General features: G+C 39.4%; 1 protein-coding gene across 1 annotated transcript in view; it reads left to right on the top strand.

Annotated features, from left to right (window-relative positions):
• CDS1 (CDP-diacylglycerol synthase 1) overlaps positions 1-22,692 on the top strand; it is a 74,104-nt gene that overhangs the window by 17,973 nt on the left and 33,439 nt on the right. The window contains exons 2-3 of the mRNA XM_025386586.1: positions 2,922-3,049; positions 10,489-10,585. Of these exons, the coding sequence (XP_025242371.1) occupies positions 2,922-3,049; positions 10,489-10,585 (225 nt within the window). The remainder of the gene's footprint in view (positions 1-2,921; positions 3,050-10,488; positions 10,586-22,692) is intronic.

Below are 22,692 nucleotides of genomic sequence, written 5' to 3'. Positions count from 1 at the left end.
GGTGGTATCTTCTCCAAAGAAAGAATTATAGAAGGAGGCAGCATTTTGATGTGGAAGACAGAGAAGTCCATTGCTTATGTTGAATTTCAGATGATGCCAGTGGAAAACCACCTGGAGATGGCATGTTGGAAGCTGGAGATGTAAGTTTACAGGGAGTCATTGGTGTACGGGGTCCGTGGGAGATCACATGGTGGTGGGAGAACACAGGCCCAAGACAGAAAGTTGAAGATCATTATCTTTAAATTATGAGCTTGAGAAGAAGCAGCTACGAATTTTTAGGTTCTTGTAAACATTTTAAATACCTTCATTCAGGTATGGTGGCTCACCCCTGTAATCCCAGCACTTTGGGAGGTCGAGATGGGTGGATCACCTGAGGTCAGGAGTTCGAGACTAGCCTGGCCAACATGGCGAAACTTCATCTCTACTAAAAATACAAAAATGAGCTGGGCCTGGTGGGGCTTACCTGTAATCTCAGCTACACGGGAGATTGAGGCAGGAGAATTGCTGGAACCTGGGAGGTGGAGGCTGCAGTGAGCTGAGATTGTACCACTGCACTTCATTCTGGGTGGCAGAGTGAGACTCCATCTCAAATAAATAAATAAATAAATAAATAAATAAATAAATAAAATACCTTCATTCAACGTGCACAATGCTGCATAGCTCTATTTGATCATTAAAAGTATTATAGTACTTCCTTCTTTTCTCTGACTTCCATTCACACTCTTATTTTCCTTTTCAAGTCTGGCATCTTTGTAACAAAGTCTATATATTAAATACAGTAAAACAAGGGCCCCTGTTACTCATTCTCATAATTGAGTAACATTGCTCCAAAATGCCACTATTTGGAAATTATCTTGTGTTCTTTAATTACTAGAATGAAATAGACTCCTAGTCCAATTTAAGTTTTTATTTTGTGCTTCTCTAAAGGGTATAAAATAGAAACCAGAAGCTTAAATAATGTAAATAAAAGCAGGGCAGCCTTGTTGAGGGTAGGGAGGGTAGGGTTGCAGCACGTCACCATTATTGCCAAGTGGGCTTTAAAGTGGCTTGCAGAAAACTTTAGTATGTTGAGGAGTACAACTTGAATGCTAGTCTGGATGGTTTTACTATTTTATAAATAAGGAAACCAAGGCCTGAGTTCCCTTCAGATTAAGTGATTTGCTGTTTGTCTTGCTGCTAGTTAGGGCAGAGGTAGAATTAGGGCTGGTAACTCCTGATTCCTAGTCTCATGCTCTTTTTGTAGGATAGTGATACTGCCCTAGAGAACCACTTCCATTAGTCACTATCCCCACTACCCCTCACACCACCCCTGTCAATACTCTGGGTTATTAAAGGTGAAAAGAAAATGGCAGGGAAAAGGAAAAAAAAAAGCGAAACAAAACTGATGTGTTTCCCTTGTTCCAGATGTCCAAGCTCTGTGGCTTATCAGACTGACAGCAGGTGGCATGCCATTTTCTGAGGGGATGTTCTGTCTGGTTGTTTATTAGTTACCATCTCTCTGTATTTAAGCAGCTTCGGGGCCAACTGACTCTTCGTGTCACAGTGGGAATCTGACATTTCTATTTCTCATTTGTCATTTAGGGTACATTGACACATTTAATTTCGTAATTGTATACTTAAAAAGTGAGGAAACTAAAGTGTATTAGTGCTTTATGAAAACTGAAAATACTCCCAAAGGCTAACATTATATTTGATGAGCCTCCTAATGAGGAATTAGAAGACTCGATTCAATCATAATATTATCTTACTGCTTATTTGAATTTACTAAGTCCTTGGCACTGTACTAAATGCTTCATTTTAGGGATGAAGAAACAGTTCAAAGGGGCGGTGACATTTGCTGATGTTTTGGAGCTAATAAGGGCTGAGTTTGGGTTGCACATCCTCAACATTCTGAACTGTTGGGCACTTTTATTCCTAGGATTATTTCAGGCTCTATATCCTGCTCAGTGCTCTGTCTATTTGTATTTGCCTCCAGGGAATATTCTTTTTCCTCTATCCCAGTTCAATGCCCTCACTCCAGTTTCCTCCTCTGTAAGCCATTCTCCCAAGGTGTCTGTGTGTTTACCACTCATAACTGAAGGTTGCCAGGATAGGATGGAAAGGGTAGGGCCTGAGGAGGGAGACGTTGTAGAAGAGGAAAGAACATGGCAGTGGAGACTTATGGCAGAATGAGCAACTTTAAAACAGCATTAGATGACATTTCTGTTTTGAAAACTGCATTGACCACGCTATCCCTGGAAATTCTGCAGTGACTACCTTTGTCTAAAGGCCTAGAGCTCCCTGCCATCTCCAGCATCCTCACGTAGCTCCTGTACATGCACTCAGTAGTCAGTTTGTGTTTTAAATAACTTCTTTAAAAACCTCATCACCAAATGCTGTTGATCATAATTTACCTACCAGTAAAGTAGAGATGAGGTCCATTTGACCTGCTTCAATTGGGATTCTCTCTTGAGGATCTAATAAAAATGATGGAAGTTGAAATGTTTAAAAATATATGTGAAATGCTACGCTCATGTAAGATATTACTCTTATTGTTGATGGTTTAATTGAAATCAAATTTAAAAAGGGACTCTTAACAGCTGATCAGAATCTACATGGAACTAACACCGGGATCTCCCAGGTAAGTGGCAAAACAATACGTATCTGATTTTAGGGATATATTTCTGATTTAGAAAATATGGGAGCTTCTTTTGTTTAAAGTTATCCTTCATATTATTAATAGTAGATTTTAGCAAAGATAATCAAACTTTCCTAACAAAGAAGTATAACAGTGCTAAGATACTCAAGATAAATTAATAATTGTTTCTTTGTTTCAGATTGTGTAACTGAGATGTGACACACTGAACAATAAATGAATGTATTGGCAAGCATGTGCTTTTCTAAACATGATTTTGCAAAGTAATTTGTCTTTTTAATTTTAGGAAACAGATATTGATGACAGATATGGAGATTTGGATTCCAGAACAGATTCTGATATTCCAGAAATTCCAGCATCCTCAGATAGAACCCCTGAGATTCTCAAGAAAGCTCTATCTGGTTTATCTTCCAGGTATGATTGGATGAAGATGAGTATATCTTAGTGCACAAGATAGGCTTTGAGGTTATCATTGTCCATGTAAGAAATTTGGCTTTTTGTAAGTTTTCCAGCTATGGTATTAGGTGATCAAAGAGGTCACCTAATATCTGAGGTATAGTTCTATGTATTTAATGTGTATCCACCCTTAAAACCTTGTGAAGTACAAGAAAACCAAGGCTGAGAGGTTAATTGTTGAAGGCTACAGAGCTAGTAAGATACAGACCGGGGATTCTTGCCTTGGGCTGTCAGATTCTGAAGTCTATGATCTATTTATCACGTCACGTTGCTTTTTCTGGTATTAGAACACCTAATAAAGAAAATTCCATAGTCTCTGTTCCCTATTTTTCAAATGCCAGACAGAAATAGGTATTTTTTTCTTTTTTCTTTTCTTTCTTTCTTTTTTAAATAAGACGGGGTTTCACCACATTGCCCAGGCTGGTCCTGAATTCCTGGACTCGAGCAGTCTGCCCACTTTGGCCACCCAAAGTGCTAGGATTACAGGTGTAAGCCATGGCACCAGGCCAGTATGTTTTTTTTCTTTTAACTGAGTTTAAGATTATTGTCTAAATCTCCACAACCCATTACCATTTTATACTTGTGCAACATTTAAAAATGTTTAATGACCACAAAATTTCAGCTAATTATATTACCCTTCATTGTATACTTTAGTAATATGAATTATAAAATTTATAAAAGCAAAATAAACCTAAGCTTTTGTCCAGATTAATGTATGAAATGTTACACATTGGTATAGAAAGAACAATGTTTCCCCAACTTTTTGACACTATGACACAGTGAGAGATACGTTGTATACCACATTCCAAGACACACAAATGTATATTTTAACTGCTGCAAAAATGTTATGAAACAGTTCTTCCCATTACTGTGATACCCTCTGATTTCTTTTCTGTTTGATGCTGTTCTATGTTATTGAACAAAAAATGCTACATGTAACTTACTCAATGGATTTTACTACCCTTGGGTCATAGCCTGCAGTCTGAAAACCACTAGTTTAGTTGTATCTAGTAAATGTAATATGAATTTTTCTTTTTTTTTACTTTGTAAGGGATAACCATATTAGAATACATTGGTTAAAAGCAAAATTTTCATACTTTTTGACCAATAGAACATATATTTGATCTGCTATTAAAAGCATGATTATTTTAATAGTTCTTGTTCCCAGTTGTTTTCATGACCTAATTCACAGATGTTACTTTGTGTTAAAATCTCATCAAGTCTATCTCAGACCTGAAATTTTGTGTAGTTGATGTTCTATAAGAATGATGCCAGATTTGTATGTGTCTTTCATAAGATCTTCCTTAATCAGGAAGTTTTTTTTTTTCTGATGTAAAGTAACAATAGCAAATACTAGCAGCTAATATTTATTTAGCATTTACTATGTACTACCATTGCTTCAGGCACTTTATATGTGTTAACTAATTCACGGCAACCTCATAACACAAGTATATAAATGTGGAAACGTAGACAGATATTATATATCAAGGGTCATGTAGCTAGTAAGTTATGGAACCACATTCTGAACCTGAGTACTGTGGCTTCAATGCCTGTGTTCTTATCTATGCTATTTATGAGTGAATTGGTTTTAGAAAATGAACAGTAGATAGTATAATGGTTTCAATCTTCTCAAGAAACTTTTCTACAAAGATTACATGAATGTTTTACATGTAATCTGTTTTATACATTTTTATCCTGTTTTTAGTCTAATATTGAAAATAGACTGTCTTGACAGTTAATAAGGATATCTAGGAATTGAACTCACTATTAGGTCTGCACCAAGCAGACCTAGTAGACATCTACAAAACTCTCCACCCCAAATCAACAGAATATACATTCTTCTTAGCACCACATCACACTTCTTCCAAAATTGACTACATAGTTGGAAGTAAAGCACTCCTTAGCAAATGTAAAAGAACAGAAATTATAAGTCTCTCAGACCATAGTGCAATCAAACTAGAACTCAGGATTAAGAAACTCACTCAAAACCGCTCAACTGCATGGAAACTGAACAACCTGCTCCTGAATGACTACTGGGTACATAATGAAATGAAGGCAGAAATAAAGATGTTCTTTGAAACCAATGAGAAGAAAGACAGATGTTCTTTGAAACCAGTGAGAACAAAGACACAACATACCAGAATCTCTGGGACACATTTAAAGCAGTGTGTTGAGGGAAATTTATACCACTAAATGCCTACAAGAGAAAGCAGGAAATATCTAAAATTGACACCCTGACATCACAATTAAAAGAACTAGAGAAGCAAGAGCAAACACATTCAAAAGCTAGCAGAAGGCAAGAAATAACTAAGATCAGAGCAGAACTGAAGGAAATAGAGACACAAAAAACCCTTCAAAAAATCAATGAATCCAGGAGCTGGTTTTTTGAAAAGATCGACAAAATTGATAGACCGCTAGCAAGACTAATAAAGAAGAAAAGAGAGAAGAATCAAATAGATGCAATAAAAAATGATAAAGGGGATATCACCACCGATCCCGCAGAAATACAAATTACCATCAGAGAATACTATAGACACCTCTATGCAAATAAGACAGGAAATGTAGAAGAAATTGATACATTCCTGGACACATACACCCTCCCAAGTCTAAACCAGGAAGAAGTTGAATCCCTGAATAGACCAATAACAGTTTCTGAAATTGAGGCAATAATTAATAGCCTACCAACCAAAAAAAGTCCAGGACCAGATGGATTCACAGCCGAATTCTACCAGAGGTGCAAGGAGGAGCTGGTACCATTCCTTCTGAAACTACTCCAATCAATAGAAAAAGAGGGAATCCTCCCTAATTCATTTTATGAGGCCAACATTATCCTGATACTAAAGCCTGGCAGAGACACAACAAAAAAAGAGAATTTTAGACCAATATCCCTGATGAACATCGAGGCAAAGATCCTCAATAAAATACTGGCAAACCGAATCCAGCAGCACATCAAAAAGCTTATCTACCATGATCAAGTGAGCTTCATCCCTGGGATGCAAGGCTGGTTCAACATATGCAAATCAATAAACGTAATCCAGCATATAAACAGAACCAAAGACAAAAACCACATGATTATCTCAATAGACGCAGAAAAGGCCTTTGACAAAATTCAACAGCCCTTCATGCTAAAAACGCTCAATAAACTTGGTATTGATGGGACATATCTCAAAATAATAAGAGCTGTTTATGATAAACCCACAGCCAATATCATACTGAATGAGCAAAAACTGAAAGCATTCCCTTTGAAAACTGGCACAAGACAGGATACCCTCTCTCACCACTCCTATTCAACATAGTGATAGAAGTTCTGGCCAGAGCCATCAGGCAAGAGAAAGAAATAAAGGGTATTCAATTAGGAAAAGAGGAAATCAAATTGTCCCTGTTTGCAGCTGACATGATTGTATATTTAGAAAACCCCATTGTCTCAGCCCAAAATCTCCTTAAGCTGATAAGCAACTTCAGCAAAGTCTCAGGATACAAAATCAATGTGCAGAAATCACAAGCATTCCTGTACACCAATAACAGACAAACAGCCAAATCATGAGTGAACTCCCATTGCTTCAAAGAGAATAAAATACGTAGGAATCCAACTTACAAGGGATGTGAAGGACCTCTTCAAGGAGAACTACAAACCACTGCTCAATGAAATAAAAGAGGACACAAACAAATGGAAGAACATTCCATGCTCATGAATAGGAAGAATCAATATTGTGAAAATGGCCATACTGCCCAAGGTAATTTATAGATTCAATGCCATCCCCATTAAGCTACCAATGACTTCCTTCACAGAATTGGAAAAAACTACTTTAAAGCTCATATGGAACCAAAAAAGAGCCCACATTGCCAAGACAGTCTGAAGCCAAAAGAACAAAGCTGGAGGCATCACACTACCTGACTTCAAACTATACTACAAGGCTACAGTAACCAAAACAGCATGGTACTGGTACCAAAACAGAAATATAGACCAGTGGGACAGAATAGAGCCCTTGGAAATAATGCCACACATCTACAACCATCTGATCTTTGACAAGCATGACAAAAACAAGAAATGGGGAAAGGATTCCCTATTTAATAAATGGTGCTGGGAAAACTGGCTAGCCATATGTAAAAAGCTGAAAGTGGATCCCTTCTTTACACCTTATACAAAAATTAATTCAAGATGGATTGAAGACTTAAATGTTAGACCTAAAACCATAAAAACCCTAGAAGAAAACCTAAGCAATACCATTCAGGACATAGACATGGGCAAGGACTTCATGACTAAAACACCAAAAGCATTGGCAACAAAAGCCAAAATTGACAAATGGGATCTAATTAAACTAAAGAGCTTCTGCACAGCAAAGGAAACTACCATCAGAGTGAACAGGCAACCTACAGAATGGGAGAACGTTTTTACAATCTACCCATCTGACAAAGGGCTAATATCCAGAATCTACAAAAAGCTTAAACACGTTTACAAGAAGAAAATCAAACAACCCCATCAAAAAGTGGGCAAAGGATATGAACAGACACTTTTCAAAAGAAGACATTTATGCAACCAGCAGACACATGAAATAATGCTCATCATCACTGGCCATCAGAGACATGCAAATCAAAACCACAATGAGATATCTCACACCAGTTAGAATGGCGATCATTCAAAAGTCAGGAAACAACAGGTGCTGGAGAGGATGTGGAGAAATAGGAGCACTTTTACACTCTTGGTGGGACGGTAAACTAGTTCAACCATTGTGGAAGACAGTGTGGCAATTCCTCCAGGATCTAGAACTAGAAATACCATTTGACCCAGCCATCCCATTACTGGGCATATACCCAAAGGATTATAAATCATGCTGCTATAAAGACACATGCACATGTATGTTTATTGACGCACTAATCACAATAGCAAAGACTTGGAACCAACCCAAATGTCCATCAATGATAGACTGGATTAAGAAAATGGGGCACATATACACTATGGAATACTATGCAGCCACAAAAAAGGATGAGTTCATGTGCTTTGTAGGGACATGGATGAAGCTAGAAACCATCATTCTGAGCAAAATATCACAAGGACAGAAAGCCAGACACCACATGTTCTCACTTATAGGTGGGAATTGAACAATGAGAACACTTGGACACAGGGTGGGGAACATCACAAACCGGGGTCTGCGTGGGGTGGGGGGTGTCAGGGAGGGATAGCATTAGGAGATATACCTAATGTAAATGACTAGTTAATGGGTGTAGCACATCAACATGGCACATCTATACATATGTAACAAACCTTCACGTTGTACACATGTACCCTAGAACTTAAGGTATAATAATAATAAAAAAAAGAAAACAGACTGTCCTGCAAAGACTTAGAATTTGTAGATACATAGGATTAAATATAGTAATTACATGAGAAATGTACGTTACTTGTGGGGAAAAAAATCCTATAATTCTCCTACCAAGACATTAATATTTAGAATACTTTGGTGTTTACTCTTTGAGGCTTTTTTTTTTGTGCAGTATGTGTGTGTGTGTGTGTGTGTATGGATGTGTGTAAGGCAAAAATGGGATTGTACTGTTTTCTACCTTACTGTTTTCATTTTCGTTCCATAGTGTTATTAGGAACAACATTTTATGTAGGATCCTAAATATATTTCAGAGACATTTTTAATGTCTATGACATATTTTGTTGTATGGCTGTAGTCTAGTTTATCCAACTGACCACCTATTGCTGGGCATTTAGTTTATTACTAAATGTTCACAATTAAAAATACCTCTACATTAAACATTTTTCTTTGTAGCTCACTTTGGTTTAACATCCATTAATTATTTCCTTAGGATAAAGTCCTAAAGGGAAATCCCTTGGTCAAGGTTTCTGCCCTCCCTTTACTTTTTTTTTTAAACAGGGTTTTCCTCTATTGCCTAGACTGGAGTGCAGTGGCGCAGTCTCAACTCCCTGCAACCTCTACCTCTTAGGCTTAAGCAATCCTCCTACCTCAGCCACCCAAGTAACTGGGACTACAGGCGTGAGCCACCATGCCTGGTTAATTTTTGTATTTTTTATAGAGACAGGATTTTGCCTTGGCTTGTTGTGCTTTATTTACCTCTGACTAGATTTGTGACCTAGCCCAGTTTCCTAATCCATCCATTAATCCGCAAACAGTTGTATCTGTACAACTACATGGAGCCTTTCAGCCATAGCATTTTTGACTCTACACTCATTTTCAGTTCTGCCCCATGCTCAAGCTTTCATGAGAAGTTTGTGCCTACATAGTTTGTTAATAGAGGGAAACAAAGTTGAATGAGTGCAATTTGACTACCTTATGAAGAAATTGGAAACTGGAAAAAAATATATGTTGTTGGTATGTTGGTATTTTAAATCCTTCAAAGGAGTATTTGAAAAGAGTGTTTGTTGGAAGTGTTTAAATTATATTGGAGAGTGGTTGAAAGCAAGGAATGTAATCTTTTTTTTTTTTTTTAAGAGATAGTATCTTGCTCTGCCACCCAGGCTGGAGTGCAGTGGCACAATCATGGCTCACTGCAGCCTTGACCTCCTGTGCTCAAGTGTTCCTCCCACCTCAGCCCTGACATGCCCTGCCTCCTGTCCCCCTCCCCACTGCCACCACCCTTCGGTAGCTGGGACCACAGGCAGGCGAGTACCACCACGCCCAGCTGATTTTTGCTTTTTTTGTAGAGCTCGGTTTTTACCACGTTGCCCAGGCTGGTCTCAAACTCCAGGGCTGAAGCGATTCTATATCTTATGAAGGCAGCTAATATTTCTGTTCTAAGAAGGGAATGAGGGCTGGGCATGGTGGCTCACACCTGAAATCCCAGCACTTTGGGAGGCCAAGGCAGGAAGATCACTTGAACCCAGGAGTTAGAGACCAGCCTGAGCAAGATAGTGAGACCCTGTCTTTATTTTTTTTAAAAAAGGAGTGAGGACTTGTGCTTAGAATACACTGCATATATGTTACTAGACTTGAAGTTGAATCAAAATCTCTTGTAACATAATTTAAGTGCTACCAGTTGAATTAATAAAAATCAGAAAAGTCCTAAAGAAAAACAGCAACAATTCTAAATATAGATGTCATCATTTGTGTATAAGAGCATTCAGAAATCACCATCCATGTATTTGAATTATTCTGGATTTTTCATACAAGGCTGCCAACAGTTTATATGACATGGTCACACAAGGAGTGATATTTGTGTGGCACACTGGGGGTGAAGTGTGAGGCTTGTGGTGGTGGTGGGGTGCATGAATGCTACTTGCTTTTTGTTTTTGTTGTTTGTTATTATATAAAGTGAAGTAGTGGAATCTTAAAGTATAGTTAAGGAAAATTCATAAATCTGGCAAATCAATACTGAAACCACACAAAAAAAACCTTAAGAACACATTAAATACTAACTTTCCATTTTCTTTGTAGGTGGAAAAACTGGTGGATACGTGGAATTCTCACTCTAACTATGATCTCGTTGTTTTTCCTGATCATCTATATGGGATCCTTCATGCTGATGCTTCTTGTAAGTGTTTGACTTTTCCCTGAGTGTCTCTTGCTTTGTTTTTCAACATTTATATATGATTGAAGTAATTTGAGCATATCATAAAAAATAAGTTAATTCAACACTCAGTCATAGCATATTTAGTTCCTTTAAGTGTCTTTTATTTCATGATGATCTGACTTAATCTTTTCTGTTTGCAAAATGACTATTCAATGTGTTCATTCAGCAGAGACCAAATTTGTGTAACAGGCACATGTCTATGTGTCTGACATTGTGCCAAGCATATTTTATAAAAGATATGACATGAGCCTCAGACCTCGTCTCTACAGAAAATTTTAAAAAATAAGCTAGGTGGTGGTGGTTCATGGCTGTAGTCCCAGCTACTGGGGAGGCTGAGGTGGGAGGATCACTTGAGCCCGGGAGGTCGAGGCTGCTGTGAGCTGTGATTGTACTACTGTACTCCAGCCTGGGCAACAGAGTGAAACCATCTCACACACACACACACACAAAATATATATATATATATACACACACACACGCGTAACATGAACATGTGACTATTAGCTAGATCCCTGATTTCAAGGAACTCAGTGTAATGGCAGAAACATACAAGTAACCATATGAATAAAAGTATGCTAAATAAGCAAGATAAGTTCTATGATAGAACATGCTAGGAGTGCACAGTAGAAAAGCACCTAGTCCAGTCTGAGGGAGAGATGAGGAGGGGCTTCCAACAGAGACGGTACCGAAGCCGAGTCCTGAATACTGGACAGGGAAAGGAATTCCAAAGTGGAGACATCCTGGGCAGGCCAAGGAGGGAGTGAGAGGATGCGGTCCATTGGAAGATCTGCAAGTTGTACGTGTAGAGGGTGTCTTTGTAGGGCACTGGAGAGGCAAGGAAAAACCATTCTGGGAGTTGTGGATTTTGGTGTGTGTGGGAAGCTCAACAAGTCAGGAAGCCAAATAAGTATTTTAACCCTTCATTCATTCGTGTAACAAATGCTTCCAAGATGCCTGCTATATGCCAGGCATTACATTAGTTCTATGGATGATACAGTGGTACTGAGAAAAATGTACCTCTCTCTGCCCTCATGGAGCATACTATCTGCACTTTAAAGAGTTGATTATTTACAGTCAGATGCCACCTGATGACATTTTGGTCCGTGATGGACAACTATACGATAGAAATCCTATAAGATTATAATGGAGCCAAAAAATTCCTATTGCCTCGTGATTTTATTCCAATTGCCAACAGTATTCAGTAAAGTAACATGTTGTACAAATTTGTAGCCTAGGACCAATAGGCTATACCATATAGACTAGATGTATAGGAGGCCATACCATCTAGGTTTGTGTAAGTATATTCTATGATGTTGGCACAACAACAAAATTGCCTAACGATGCATTTCTCAGAACATACCCCTGTTGTTAAGCAACACACGACTATATATAATCACAAACTACAATAAGCATTTGAAAAAAAGAATAGTACTAAGAGAGCAAAGACGGAGCTGGGAGCCTTTGCAGAGGCACAGTGCCAAGCACATGGGCTGCGATCTGAAGGCTGAGTGGGAATCAACGAGGTAAACGATGAAGTCTGGGGGAGGACCATCACAGGCAGAGGATTCCTGTGTGCAAAAGCCCAGATATTTAAAGCATGAAACATTCGAAGCCCACAAGTGTTGGAATCAAGGAGAAATGCATTTGTTCAGTGCACTCATCAAGCACTTAGGCAGTGCTGAGCATGGTTTGACAGCACACAGTGAGAGCCTGCTCTCTGGGGTGCCCTGTGGCCTTCTTTATTAGTATTATCATCGTTATTACTTTTTCTCATTCCTTCTCAGTTAATCCAGGCTCTTCTTATGTTCTCATCTCCTTCATCTCTGGTTTCTCTTGCCCGCTTAGAAATGTGTTTATCCATTTTGCCAGTCTCCCTCCATGTTCAATTATATTCGTAGCTCATAAGCTTATGAGCTATATGATATGGTTTTCCTTTTATTTTATAAAAGAATAAGTTTTGATGTGAAATTAGACATGATGAAAAAAATTCTATCAGCTCTTGAAGCCACTTAAAGTGGCTTTTATAAGCACCTCGAAGCCTCTTTCACTTCTCTTCTTGTCCTCTCATTAATTTTGCACTTCCTTGGGGAAATCAAGTAATGAAAATGAGAAGAAGTTAATTTCTTTTTCTGCTAATTTGCTAAGATCTGAAAGTGCTGTTTCTCACAAAGGAAAAATGGATAATACATAGGATAGACTTAATGTGAGGGCAGAGGAAGCTGAGCTTGAAAGCCAAGTGGGCAGGCGTGGGCAATTGTCTGGGTTTGATTCCAGGAAGAGGCCCCCCAGCTCCCAGTCTTCTGTCGCTGAACGTGCCAAGGACTAAAATGACCACCACTGGCCCTGGGACTTGGGCATTTAAGAAGCAAGTGTCTGCAGAGCACTTTTCAGTGGGCAGGCTCGAGGTGAGTGGGCAGGCTCGAGGAAGAAGGGAGCAAGTGAGAGCAGGGAGTTACACAAGGCTTTGTGGGTGGAGGGACCTTTGAGTATGACCTTGAGCCGTGTATCAGGGTGGAGGCAGCACTGTGAGCAAAGGTCCAAGTGGCGGAAAGTGCCACTTGGACCTTTGCTCACAGCGTTCCCTGGGTGACAGAAAAAGGTGCTTCTTCCTTGAGCACAGGGCCGAAAAATAATTAGAGATCAGATTCTGGAGGGCCTTGCAATACTATGTGAAGAAGTTTGAGTTTTATTTGGGAAGCAGTGAGGAGAAGTATTTTGGGAGAATTTATTTGGAATTAAGAATTAAGAATTTATTTGGGAGAAGTAAGGAGTAAGAAGAAAATTTTGATCTAAGATATCAGAAACCACCAATATCCTAGATACACTGACGTAGGCAGGTTTGGTGGGTTCCCCTGTGATTTACATGTTTCTCCAAACTGAACTGTTGAGTATAATAACTACAGCAAGAATTTGTGGATAAAAACTATTTTCTAACCACTCTTTATGACAAAATTCAAGACGGTTTTAAAGGCATGCATGCATACATTTGGATTCTGATTTTTTAAGAGAACCATAAGTGTGCCTACAGTACCTGAGTTTTTTTGTTTATTTTTTTTCTACTTTGAAAGGAAAATATGATCTTATTACAAGTTATTTGCTTCAATTGGTGAGTTTAATTAAAGAAGAAAATAAGAATATTAAAGATCTGGCCAGGTGCAGTGGCTCATGCCTGTAATCCCAGCACTTTGGGAGACCAAGGCAGGTGGATCATTTGAGGTCGGGAGTTCGAGACCAGCCTGGCCAAAGTGGTGAAACCCCGTCTCTATTAAAAATACAAAAATTAGCCGGCTGGTAGTGGCATGTGCCTATAATCTGAGCTACTTGGGGGGCTGAGGCAGGAGAATCACTTGATCCTGGGAGGTGGAGGTTGCAGTGAGCTGAGATTGCACCACTGCACTCCAGTCTGGCCGACAGAGTGAGATCCTGTCTCAAAAAAAGCAAAAAAGAATATTAAAGATCTAAGTAAAGTAGGTTTGAGCTGTTATTGGTTATTTAAGTTTATTACATACACATACATGCATATATATATACACACATATAATGTTTATATGATATTTATGTTAAGAGGATATGGATGATTCACACATATAGTTGGTACTCAATTGATATTACTTTATGTGTTTTAAAACCTTATTTCTATTCCTATTCTTAACTAGATCATTTATATTTTGAGAAGGACACATTGTATCTAGCTTACAGTTGCCTTAAATGTCAGCACTCAAAAATGACTAATTCAATATAGTTTCATTAAAAACTTCTAGGAGGCCAGGCACAGTAGCTCATGCCTGTAATCTCAGCACTTTGGGAGGGCGAAGTGGGCAGATTGCTTGAGGTCAGAAGTTCAAGACCAGCCTAGCCAGCATGGTGAAACCCTCAATTTTGCACTTCCAAAATCTCTACTCAAAATACAAAAAAATTAGCTGGATGTGGTAGCGCACACCTATAGTCCTAGCTACGCAGGTGGCCGAGGCAAGAGAATCACTTGAACCCAAGAGGCAGAGGTTTCAGTGAGCCGAGATGGCGCCACTGCACTCCAGCCTGGGAGACAGCATGAGACTCTGTCTCAAAAAACAAACAAAACTTCTAGGAAATTACAGCTACTATTTTAATATGGAATGCATACCCATGTTCCTTAAAAGGCTTCTTTTGTCATTTTTAAATTGTTGTATTCATGGCTTAGAATCGTACTTTCCAAGTGATGGAGTTACTAAAGCATGTTTTGATTTAAAGACAGATGTGAACACATAGAAGATATTGAAAGAGGTTTTTTTTTTCCCCCTGCCTTCTTGGAAACTGTTGTCATGAAGTTTTAATTCATGCTATGTAATTTACTTTTAAATGGTGTGTTTACTTTTTCCCATTATGAGAATTGTATAAGTGTGTTCAAATTACTTTGGAAAATAGATAATTAAAAGTCATCATTCCAACCCTGTTGTTGACTACCAAAATGCAATTAGTAGTGTTATTTGGTGTATTTTATTTCATCACTTTTTGCTTAATTTGTGTTTTTAAAACCATGGTCATAATAATAATGTGACTAACATTGTGCATCCTGCTTTTTAAGCTAAATATCACATCAAAAATTTTGTGGACAGGTGCGGTGGCACACACCTGTAGTCTCAGCTATTCGAGAGGCTGAGGCAGGAGGATCACTTGAGCCCTGAAATTCCAGTCTGAGTCCAGCCTGGATAACGTGGCACAACCCTGTCTCTAAAAAAAACAAACTTGTTAAAAAAAGTTTTGTGTTGTTCTGTGGTCTTTATAATCATTAGCTTTACTAGATTGTCTGCTTGATGGGATGTAATTCATCATGCAGTTATTCACTTAAAGTGAATGAATATCTGAATTCATTCAGTGCATCATTTGAAGTTATTCAAATCATTGTGTTATTTTTAGACATTCAGGTTATGTTCTGTTTTTTGTGTGTGTGTGTGAATAACACTATCCTGAACATATTAGAACATAAATATGCTCTAACTTTATATGCAGGAGTATTTTCTTAGAAAAGATTTGCAAAGTGAAAATAGACACTTATTTGGATAACCCATAGATACTATAGTTCATACTCAAAATGTCCAGATCTGAACTTCTAGTCCATACCTCAGCCATCCAGAGTAAATCTGTTGTCAAAGTTAAATAACAACACACAGACAAATCTCTATGCAAAGCATTTTATTTGGGAATGTATATATATTTTTTAAAAAAACAGAATTGCACTTCAGAGCATACACCCAGACCAGGGTTGTCTTTGGTATGTCTAAAGAACAAAGAGAAGATTGGGAGTTTTATTAATGAGAGAACCTTGGGAGTTTTACTAAAGAGATAAATGCTACATACTGTTTTGAAAGAAAGCCCACTGGCACTAGTAAAGTTTTGGGGAGTTGGCAGGCTCTGATTGATGAGCGACAGTAGTGGCAGGTAAAACTAGTCTTAGAGTCATGGCACATTGTTGTTTCAGCAGCCACTAAGTAAAACTGGTCTGAGGGTATGGCCAGCTGTTTCAGCAGCTGAGCTTTGGATAATTCGTGGAGCAGGTGCTGTGTGCCCTGAGTGCTTTTTCCACTTGGCTCCTCAACTCTGATTTTAGTTGAATATGACAATTGACACAATTTGTATAATTCTTTAGTACTGTCTACTTTCCCAACTCTTTCTTGGTGTTATTTTGTGTTCCCTTTTCTCCCTTAGCCCCTCAATTTCCTCACCCACCAGGTCTAGTCAGTTCTGCCCCCTCTACTTCTCTCCTGTCTTCTTCTCTACTCCTCTACCACTTCAGCTGGATAGCGAAGTGGCATCTTGCCTGCCTGACTGCCTTTACTCTTGTCACCTCCCCAGTCCATTCTTTCCACTTTATTCTCCCGAACTCTCATGTCCAGTCATGTCCTTTCAACTCCTCGGTGCAGTGCTTCCTGCTGTTTCCTAGGATTCCGGGACCAGGCTCATCTCTTTCTCTCCTTCTTAACCCCACTTTTGTCTTCTAGCAACTCCACCCTCCTAGTAGTTCCCTTAATAAGCCCCATTCCCTCTACAGGCGGTGACTTTGCAGATCCTTCTCCTCCGGCTCTGCCGTTGCCCACCCCCTGTCCCTGCCACAGGTGTGTCTGCCTCTACACACGTCCATTTGCCTATTTCACATGGGTTGTAGTCGTGTTTCCTCCCTGAGAGACGTACCTCTCTGTGAACAGATGCCCTATGTTATTTCTATAAGTCCTCAATAACTAGTAAAGAATAGACACTTAAATACTGACTATTGTTTTTAAGGTTCTTAAAACATTAATTGAGCCAACAGAGTCCTTTGAGTGTACATTGCTACCAGTATTGATGGTGTGGAGTATTAATGTCTGTGTAATCCTCCAGTCCTGGAAGATACACATAGAGTTTAAAGATTTCGACAATACTATTTGGAAAACTTTTGTTTTCTGTTTTCCTAGAAGTTCCATATTAATTGTCCCTGCAAACTATAGTTGATCATATAAATATAATGTGTGCTATTAAAAACACTTTTATTCTCCCCTCTCAGTAAAATAAATACAATTTATAGTGCCAGTGGATGTACCCTAGCAAATACGTTCATAAAAATTACATCAGTATGATATTTTAAAAGCCCTTCGGCGGGGCAGAGCAAGATGGCCGAATAGAAACAGCTCCAGTCTCCAACTCCCAGCGCGAGCAACACAGAAGACAGGTGATTTCTGCATTTTCAACTGAGGTACTGGGTTCATCTCACTAGGGAGTGCCAGACAATCGGTGCTGGTCAGCTGCTGCAGCCTGACCAGCGAAAGCTGAAGCAGGGCAAGGCATCGCCTCACATGGGAAGCGCAAGGGGGAAGGGAATCCCTTTTCCTAGCCAGGGGAACTGAGACACACAACACCTGGAAAATCGGGTAACTCCCACCCCAATACTGCACTTTACCAAGGATCTTAGCAAACGGGCACACCAGGAGATTATATCCCACACCTGGCCGGGAGGGTCCCACGCCCACGGAGCCTCCCTCATTGCTAGCACAGCAGTCTGCGATCTAAGGGCAAGGCAGCAGCGAGGCTGGGAGAGGGGTTCCCGCCATTGCTGAGGCTTAAGTAAGTAAACAAAGCTGCTGGGAAGCTCGAACTGGGTGGAGCTCACAGCAGTTCAAGGAATCCTGCCTGTCTCTGTAGACTCCACCTCTGGGGACAGGGCACAGCTAAACAACAACAACAACAACAACAAAGCAGCTGACACCTCTGCAGATGCAAACGACTCTGTCTGACAGCTTTGAAGAGAGCAGTGGATCTCCCAACATGGAGGGTGAGATCTGAGAATGGACAGACTGCCTGCTCAAGTGGGTCCCTGACCCCTGAGTAGCCTAACTGGGACACATCCCCCACTAGGGGCAGACTGACACCCCACACCTCACATGGTGGAGTACACCCCTGAGACGAAGCTTCCAAAGCAAGAATCAGACAAGTACACTCGCTGTTCAGTAGTGTTCTTTCTTCTGCAGCCTCTGCTGCTGATACCCAGGCAAACAGGGTCTGGAGTGGACCTCAAGAAATCTCCAACAGACCTACAGCTGAGGGTCCTGACTGTTAGAAGGAAAACTAACAAACAGGAAGGACACCCACACCAAAACCCCATCAGTACGTCACCATCATCAAAGACCAGAGGCAGATAAAACCACAAAGATGGGGAAAAAGCAGGGCAGAAAAGCTGGAAATTCAAAAAATAAGAGCGCATCTCCCCCTGCAAAGGAACGCAGCTCATCACCAGCAACGGATCAAAGCTGGACGGAGAATGACTTTGACAAGATGAGAGAAGAAGGCTCCAGTCCATCAAACTTCTCAGAGCTAAAGGAGGAATTACGTACCCAGCGCAAAGAAACTAAAAATCTTGAAAAAAGAGTGGAAGAATTGATAACTAGAATAATTAATGCAGAGAAGGCCATAAACGAACTGACAGAGATGAAAACCATGACACAAGAAATACATGACAAATGCACAAGCTTCAGTAACCGACTCGATCAACTGGAAGAAAGAGTATCAGCGATTGAGGATCAAATGAATGAAATGAAGCGAGAAGAGAAATCTAAAGAAAAAAGAAGAAAAAGAAATGAACAAAGCCTGCAAGAAGTATGGGATTATGTAAAAAGACCAAATCTACGTCTGATTGGGGTGCCTGAAAGTGAGGGGGAAAATGGAACCAAGTTGGAAAACGCTCTTCATGATATCATCCAGGAGAACTTCCCCAACCTAGTAGGGCAGGCCAACATTCCAATTCAGGAAATACAGAGAACGCCACAAAGATACTCCTCGAGAAGAGCAACTCCAAGACACATAATTGCCAGATTCACCAAAGTTGAAATGAAGGGAAAAATGTTAAGGGCAGCCAGAGAGAAAGGTCGGGTTACCTACAAAGGGAAGCCCATGAGACTAACAGCAGATCTCTTGGCAGAAACTCTACAAGCCAGAAAAAGAAAAGAATTTTCAACCCAGAATTTCATATCCAGCCAAACTAAGTTTCATAAGTGAAGGAGAAATAAAATCCTTTACAGATAAGCAAATGCTTAGAGATTTTGTCACCACCAGGCCTGCCTTACAAGAGACCCTGAAGGAAGCACTCAATATGGAAAGGAACAACCGGTACCAGCCATTACAAAAACATGCCAAAATGTAAAGACCATTTAGGCTAGGAAGAAACTGCATCAACTAACGAGCAAAATAACCAGTTAATATCATAATGGCAGGATCAAGTTCACACATAACAATATTAACCTTAAATGTAAATGGACTAAATGTTACAATTAAAAGACACAGACTGGCAAACTGGATAAAGAGTCAAGACCCATCAGTCTGCTGTATTCAGGAGACCCATCTCACATGCAGAGACATACATAGACTCAAAATAAAGGAATGGAGGAAGATCTACCAAGCAAATGGAGAACAAAAAAAAAGCAGGGGTTGCAATACTAGTCTCTGATAAAACAGACTTTAAACCATCAAAGATCAAAAGAGACAAAGAAGGCCATTACATAATGGTAAAGGGATCAATTCAACAGGAAGAGCTAACTATCCTAAATATATATGCACCCAATACAGGAGCACCCAGATTCATAAAGCAAGTCCTTAGAGACTTACAAAGAGACTTAGACTCCCGTACAATAATAATGAGAGACTTCAACACCCCACTGTCAACATAAGACAAATCAACGAGACAGAAAGTTAACAAGGATATCCAGGAATTGAACTCATCTCTGCAGCAAGCAGACCTAATAGACATCTACAGAACTCTCCACCCCAAATCAACAGAATATACATTATACTCAGCACCACGTCACACTTATTCCAAAATTGACCACATAATTGGAAGTAAAGCACTCCTCAGCAAATGTACAAGAACAGAAATTATAACAAACTGTCTCTCAGGCCACAGTGCAATCAAACTAGAACTCAGGACTAAGAAACTCAATCAAAATTGCTCAACTACATGGAAGCTGAATAACCTGCTCCTGAATGACTACTGGGTACATAACAAAATGAAGGCAGAAATAAAGATGTTCTTTGAAACCAATGAGAACAAAGATACAACATACCAGAATCTCTGGGACACATTTAAAGCAGTGTGTAGAGGGAAATTTTTAGCACTAAATGCCCACAAGAGAAAGCTGGAAAGATCTAACATTGACACTCTAACATCACAATTAAAAGAACTAGAGAAGCAAGAGCAAACACATTCAAAAGCTAGCAGAAGGCAAGAAATAACTAAGATCAGAGCAGAACTGAAGGAGATAGAAACACAAAAAACCCTCCAAAAAATCAATGAATCCAGGAGTTGGTTTTTTGAAAAGATCAACAAAATTGATAGACCGCTAGCAAGACTAATAAAGAAGAAAAGAGAGAAGAATCACATAGATGCAATAAAAAATGATAAAGGGGATATCACCACCGACCCCACAGAAATACAAACTACCATCAGAGAATACTATAAACACCTCTACGCAAATAAACTAGAAAATCTAGAAGAAATGGATAATTTCCTGGACACTTACACTCTCTCAAGACTAAACCAGGAAGAAGCTGAATTCCTGAATAGACCAATAGCAGGCTCTGAAATTGAGGCAATAATTAATAGCCTACCAACCAAAAAAAGTCCAGGACCAGAGGGATTCACAGCCGAATTCTACCAGAAGTACAAGGAGGAGCTGGTACCATTCCTTCTGAAACTATTCCAATCAATAGAAAAAGAGGGAATCCTCCCTAACTCATTTTATGAGGCCAACATTATCCTGATACCAAAGCCTGGCAGAGACACAACAGAAAAAGAGAATTTTAGACCAATATCCCTGATGAACATCGATGCAAAAATCCTCCATAAAATACTGGCAAACCGAATCCAGCAGCACATCAAAAAGCTTATCCACCATGATCAAGTGAGCTTCGTCCCTGGGATGCAAGGCTGGTTCAACATACGCAAATCAATAAACATAATCCAGCATATAAACAGAACCAAAGACAAGAACCACATGATTATCTCAATAGATGCAGAAAAGGCCTTTCACAAAATTCAACAGCCCTTCATGCTAAAAACGCTCAATAAATTTGGTATTGATGGAACGTATCTCAATAAGAGCTATTCATGACAAACCCACAGCTAATATCATACTGAATGGGCAAAAACTGAAAAAATTCCCTTTGAAAACTGACACAAGACAGGGATGCCCTCTCTTACCACTCCTATTCAACATATTGTTGGAATTTCTGGCTAGGGCAATCAGGCAAGAGAAAGAAATCAAGGGTATTCAGTTAGGAAAAGAAGAAGTTAAATTGTCCCTGTTTGCAGGTGATATGATTGTATATTTAGAAAACCCCATTGTCTCAGCCCAAAATCTCCTTAAGCTGATAAGCAACTTCAGCAAAGTCTCAGGATACAAAATCAATGTGCAAAAATCACAATCATTCTTATACACTAGTAACAGACAAACAGAGAGCCAAATTATGAATGAACTTCCATTCACAATTGCTTCAAAGAGAATGAAATACCTAGGAATCTAACTTACAAGGGATTTAAAGGACCTCTTCAAGGAGAACTACAAACCACTGCTCAGTGAAATAAAAGAGGACACAAACAAATGGAAGAACATACCATGCTCATGGATAGGAAGAATCAATAATGTGAAAATGGCCATACTGCCCAAGGTAATTTATAGATTCAATGCCATCCCCATCAAGCTACCAGTGAGTTTCTTCACAGAATTGGAAAAAACTGCTTTAAAGTTCATATGGAACCAAAAAAGAGCCCGCATTGCCAAGACAATCCTAAGTCAAAAGAACAAAGCTGGAGGCATCATGCTACCTGACTTCAAACTATACTACAAGGCTACAGTAACCAAAACAGCATGGTACTGGTACCAAAACAGAGCTATAGACCAATGGAACAGAACAAAGTCCTCAGAAATAATACCACACATCTACAGCCATCTGATTTTTGATAAACCTGAGAAAAACAAGAAATGGGGAAAGGATTCCCTATTTAATAAATGGTGCTGGGAAAATTGGCTAGCCATAAGTAGAAAGCTGAAACTGGATCCTTTCCTTACTCCTTATACGAAAATTAATTCAAGATGGATTAGAGACTTAAACGTTAGACCTAATACCATAAAAACCCTAGAAGAAAACCTAGGTAATACCATTCAGGACATAGGCATGGGCAAGGACTTCATGTCTAAAACACCAAAAGCAACGGCAGCAAAAGCCAAAATTGACAAATGGGATCTAATTAAACTAAAGAACTTCTGCACAGCAAAAGAAACTACCGTCAGAGTGAACAGGCTGCCTACAGAATGGGAGAACGTTTTTGCAATGTACTCATCTGACAAAGGGCTAATATCCAGAACCTACAAAGAACTCAAACAAATTTACAAGAAAAAAACAAACAACCCCATCAAAAAGTGGGCAAAGGATATGAACAGACATTTCTCCAAAGAAGACATTCATACAGCCAACAGACACATGAAAAAATGCTCATCATCACTGGCCATCAGAGACATGCAAATCAAAACCACAATGAGATACCATCTCACACCAGTTAGAATGGCGAT

This window comes from Theropithecus gelada, chromosome 5 (genome assembly GCF_003255815.1).
Source record: "Theropithecus gelada isolate Dixy chromosome 5, Tgel_1.0, whole genome shotgun sequence".
NCBI classification, from domain to species: Eukaryota; Metazoa; Chordata; class Mammalia; order Primates; family Cercopithecidae; genus Theropithecus; species Theropithecus gelada.
Note: the sequence above shows the minus strand (reverse complement) of the source record. Positions and strands in the feature narration are given on the sequence as shown.